This window comes from Podarcis pityusensis (assembly GCF_964106645.2).
Source record: "Podarcis pityusensis genome assembly, chromosome: 12".
NCBI lineage: Eukaryota > Metazoa > Chordata > Lepidosauria > Squamata > Lacertidae > Podarcis > Podarcis pityusensis.
In genome coordinates, this window is record NC_138037.1 from 22,406,478 (window position 1) to 22,411,646 (window position 5,169).

Here is a 5,169-nt window from a genome sequence, read left to right on the forward strand (position 1 = left end):
TGCATACAATTAATTAGTGTTGCCCCAGCTGTGCTGCCTAAGGTTATCTGTCACATTCTGCTTACGGAAGAGCCAGTATGTGGGAAAACTGGAAGCTACCACTTCAGAAAAAAGCAAGTTCATCTGATGGTTAGCATTTTTACACCAGGCTTTCACACTGGTTCATGTCACTTTAAAGCAGTTAATGGTGATTCAAAGGTAAGCACACACTTGGGTTGAAAACCAAGGGTGTGTTGCTTTTCTCCTGCCACAAGCCATGGTTTGGCTTAGCATTAAATCCAGGTTTGTGGTTTGCTTAAGGAAACCACATATTGTAACCAAGGTCTTTCATGGCAGAAATAAACCACAAACTTGAGTTCAGATGTTGCTGCTAAGCCAAACTATGGCCTGGCTCCCAACAGCATGACAGGAACAGCAGACGAGCAAAGTGGCTGCGAGTTTTGCCCTACTCACTAGCATGCTGCATGTTCACCTTTAAATCGTGGTTAAACTTTATGGCTCAAAGTGACAGGCCAATGCTTCCGGTGTATGAATATTTGATTTGAAAAAGGACTGCCACATAGTTAAAAGAAATATTGATTTAACTGTGTATTAACCAATGAAGCCTGCATATAGTTTTGAAGGTGGGAGGGAAGCATACTTTGTTCTTAAATGATGCGTGCGTCATAGCAGGCATCCTCTTGGTAGAGGCATTCCTTCTTGCATGAGAGGAAAGGGACAAAATGAGTGATTATGTCTCACAATCAAGCCTGAGAAATCTACAGCTTTCCAGATGTTACTGAACTACAACCTTCATCATCCCTGACCACTGGCCATGTTGGCTGGGACTGATAGTCTAACAACATCTGGTGGGTCACACTTTTTTTACCTTTGCTACCAACTAAACATGACAAATACACTTGAAATACAATCTTTTTTTCTTTTCTTACATTTATATGCCCCTTTTGTACCTATGCAAGTGCTAAATATTGTTGTTCGAAGGTTGTATTTAATTTTCTCGAAGTAATCATTGTCTTTATTTATTAGTGATGGATGCCATTTTCAAAGAATCGGAAGCATAGGGGAAATATGATAAATACCTCAATCAAATAGCCAAAAAGATTCAGGACAACCAGAGTACTTATTCTTGTGCCACTCATTAATTAATGGAATGGTAATGCCCTCTCTAACACAGATAATGTTGAAGAAGGGTTAAACAAATGCATGGAGGAAAGTTGTAAGTCAGCCTTCTAAGTAAGCCCACAAAAGCTACTGGCTTGCTAAAAGATTTGCAGCCTGCATTTCCATGCTGTCAACAGAGGAGAGAAAGCTTTCATTGGTATGGAAACATAGGCAGGCCTCTAAACAATGCTCTGTTCTGCCTCTACACCTAGCAGAGAACTGTAACTGACAGTTACAGGCAGGATGAAGCTTTCTGACCATTTCCTGCCACCCCTCAGAGGGCTAGTACAAAACATTTATTAACGTTTGTCAATTTACATACAATACTAATATATGATCAAGTATTAACATTTCAATTAATACTCTTAAAATGGGGCTCAGTTTGAGGTGGGTTCCCCCCCCCCATTGTTTGTATGTACCATAAATGCAAAGAAAGAAGCATAAGAACAAAGAGAAACAAAATGAAATATGGTAAGGAAAGATGGTGCAGAAAGCGGCAATGGGCAAAGCAAAAAAACAACAACAAAAAAGGTACCAGCTCAGAGGTGCAGGGGAATAGAAGCCTGAGAAGAAAAATCTCCTGGTGACATCTCCTGACCACATTTAAGCAAATGCTCACGAAATGTCAGTTCATGAGCTTTATCAATGAAATGTTATAAATCTAAAATTTGTTAAAGGAGTTGCAGCCAGAAAATTTGTAAAGGTGGGAGTTCTTCCCAATTAAAAAACCACTGCCAGCTCTCAATGCTTAAAGTTGGACAATTATCCTACAAATTAATTACTAATTCTAGCTTCTCCCCCTCCCTCTTCCATCTCCCATCTACCCCTTCCCATGGCACCATAATGCCCGTAAGTAAAGCATGATCTTGCTTCCAAACCTTTTGGGAGGCAAGCTTAGTGGCAAGAGAGACATTCTTCACAGAGAGGAAAGGGCTTTCTTATCCTCTTGTGCAGCCCAGCCACCTATCCCAATTCTGAAAGGGCACACATTTTTACTCCACCCCACCCTGATTTGCAAATGTTACTCACTGACATAAATCCAAATGTAAATCCAAGCAAAACTATACATTTATTCCAGAATAGCTAAGAATATTCCTATTATACAAATACAGTATAAATTCAAGTCACACAATAAAAAAGTACAAACTCCATTACTGAATAAATATATCTAGCTATTTCATTTTAATTGGAAATTAAAGAGGGTAGCTTTTACCTTGAAAACCTTGAATGTTTGACCCAGCAAACCATACATACAAACTTAGTATAAATACATTTTTACATAATACCAGAGTAAACCCATTATTAATGATTAGAAAACGTCTAAAGAACAGAATGTGATAAAATAAACCTGCTGGTGCACTGTCAGAAGGCAGGCAGCAAGCATGTAAATTCATTAAAAGAACAAGACCACAAATCAAGGCCATTCTTATGGAGCAATTTAACCATGTCTTAACATTCTAAACCAGATAATACTGAAAAGAAAAAAAGATGGCACTAACCAGGCAATAAAATGAAAAGCCAGCTTACACTAGTCAACAACTGAACACAGAAGAGTCACAATTGCTCTCTGTATCATTCTTGAAAAAGCCATGTTCCAATTGTCTGAAGAAATCCTGCTCTGCAGTGTGGTCAATTCACTTTAAAACTTGCGACTTAAAAGTTAACTGCATGTTGTTGTTGTTGTTGTTGCTGCTGTTGTTGTTTTAAGCAGCTGAATGTTCTTTGCTTTCATTTAATGAGGAAGAGTGGGAAGTCAGTGAACTAACACACATCCCCCCCTTTGTTATAATGTGTGTAGGTTTCAAAATGCAGCATAAAACTACTGTTAAACCATAAGCCGTATTAGCACAGAAACCCTAACAAACCTCTTACTAACTTATTTTTGGCGATAAGTCAGAGGTAACAGGTTAAAAAATGTTGTGCAAAAAGGGGGGGGAAAAACCAACCCTTATAGAAAAGAGAGAGTGTACTGGAAATAGAACAAACATATACAAAAGAACAGAATGGTAAATAACCAGGATCTGAAGGTATATACACAAAGCACTCATTGCAAATCTCAGTCTAGGTTTGTTCCCCTTCACGTTCTTGCTGAGCTTAGGGCACGAATGCTGGATGGAAAACGATAAGGCACCAGGACAGCAGGCAACTGATGCTGTGCCCATCTCAGGAGCAGGCATTCTGCTCAATGTACATCTTCGACAGAGATACGGCCATGGATTTGGCCAGCTCCTCGTCCCTCCTGCGCTGCACCTGAGTCTGCCGGCACCATTCCTCATACTCCGGATTGGGGCACTGGCGATCGAGCACAGCGTCGTAATGCCCGTTGCTAAGCCAGCTCAGCCAGATGCTGCGCCGGCTGGGGTCCTCAGGCCCCAGGTAGTGGGCCATGGTGGAGACAGTGGGGCTCTCGGGCCGGCCGCCAGTGGTAAGGTGGATGTTGACATTCAGCATCTGTCCCATGGCCAGCAACTCCGGGTAGCCGGCCCAGGCGCCGTCCTGGGCGGCGTTGATGAGGAACTCGCCCACATCGCCCTCGATGATGGGGCTGAAGTGGTCCAGGTGGTCGGCGATGTAGTGCACCGTCTGCTCACGGAGCTCACCGTGCAGCCGCTGGTCCCCGTTGACGGCCTTGCAGACGGCGCGGTACAAGCAGTTGCCATCGGGGATGATGTGGAAGCGGAAGCGGTCCTTGTGCCGAAGGTACTTGTCCTGCTTCTCCACCTCGGCCAGGTAAAGCGCCAGCTTCTCGCAGCGCTCCGTCGGGCGCACCTGGTAGGGGCTCTCCTCCTCGGCGGCGGCCTCCAGCTCGGCCTCCCGCCGGCAACCGCCATGCTCCAAGACCCCGGCGGCGGCGGAGGGCGCCTGGCAGGCGGGACGGGCCTCAGCGGCGACGCCCGGGTAGGCGCTGGCGGCAGCAGCAGCAGCAGCCGCCGTCGCCGCCTGCATGGCCTGGCAATGCTCGCTGAAGCGGAGGCCGTGGTTGCTGGGCTCCTGCTGCAAGCCGGGCTGGGCGGCGGCGGCGGCAACGGCCGCGCTGCCATCGCCCCCGCCGCCGGTTTCCAGCAGCAGCCACTGGTGGGCGTGCGCCGCGGCCGCCGCCGGGCCCAGCTCGGCCGCCACGACGACGGGCTCCGGGCGCGGCACCAGCCGGATAGGCACGACCCTTTCCAACGGCCTGCGGCGGATCATCTGCGCGCCAGGGCTGTAGCACTGCGGCGCCGGCTGGTGCTGCGCCGGCTTCCTCTGCCCGGGCCCCGCCGGGGGCAGCAGCTCCAGGCAGGAGAAGGCGGGCATGGCGGCGGCTGCTCCCGCTCCGACGACGGCGCTCGAAGTCACTCCTCCTCCGCCTCCTCCAACCGAGTCGCTCTCGACTCCCACCGGACCTTGTCCCGAGGGCTCCGGCGAAGGCGAGACTTTGAAGACGACGCCCGTCGGCCCGCTCGCTGCGCTGCTCGCCGCTGCTGTGGCTGCGGCCGCCGGGTAGTGAGCGACGATGGTGCTGTAGAGCTGCATCCTCGGCCCTTTATAGGCGGCGGCGGCCGTAACAGCAGCCCGGGGAAGGCCGCAGGGGCCGGGCCAGGGAGCGACCACGGGGCCCGCCGCCGCCGCCGCCGCCGCCCCTCCTCCTCCTCGCAGGAAGCCAGAAAGGATGAGGCGCCAGAGTAAAAATAAACACGGGCATCACCCTCCTGTCGTCACCGGCCTGCAACTGCCGCCCCTCTGCCCTTGCACCTCACAGAGGCCGCGACGGAGCCCTAAGGCAGCCGCCCCCACCCCCTTCCCCCTCAGGCCGCGCCGGAGCGGGAATTCCTTCTGCGCCACAGCTCCGGGCGGGTTCCCTCCTCCTCTCTCTCTCCTAGGCCCAGAGCCTCCTGGAAGGTACTGGAGGCCTTGTCGCTCACTCGCGCGGGCGGGGGGGGGGGAGGAGGCCGGGCCTTGTTTACTTCCCTCCCTTCAGCACGTTGGAAGACACACGTCGTCAAGGCGCGAGGAAGGGGGCGTGGCTTG

The 5,169-nt window shown here is 50.0% G+C and overlaps 1 protein-coding gene across 1 annotated transcript; it reads right to left on the reverse strand.

Moving 5' to 3' along the window:
* Positions 1-2,207: 2,207 nt before the first annotated feature.
* Positions 2,208-4,777, reverse strand: OTUD1 (OTU deubiquitinase 1). Its single transcript, XM_080974498.1, has one exon. The coding sequence runs from the start codon at positions 4,672-4,674 to the stop codon at positions 3,325-3,327; it is 1,350 nt and encodes a 449-aa protein (XP_080830624.1). The 5' UTR covers positions 4,675-4,777; the 3' UTR covers positions 2,208-3,324.
* Between the last annotated feature and the right edge of the window lie 392 nt (positions 4,778-5,169).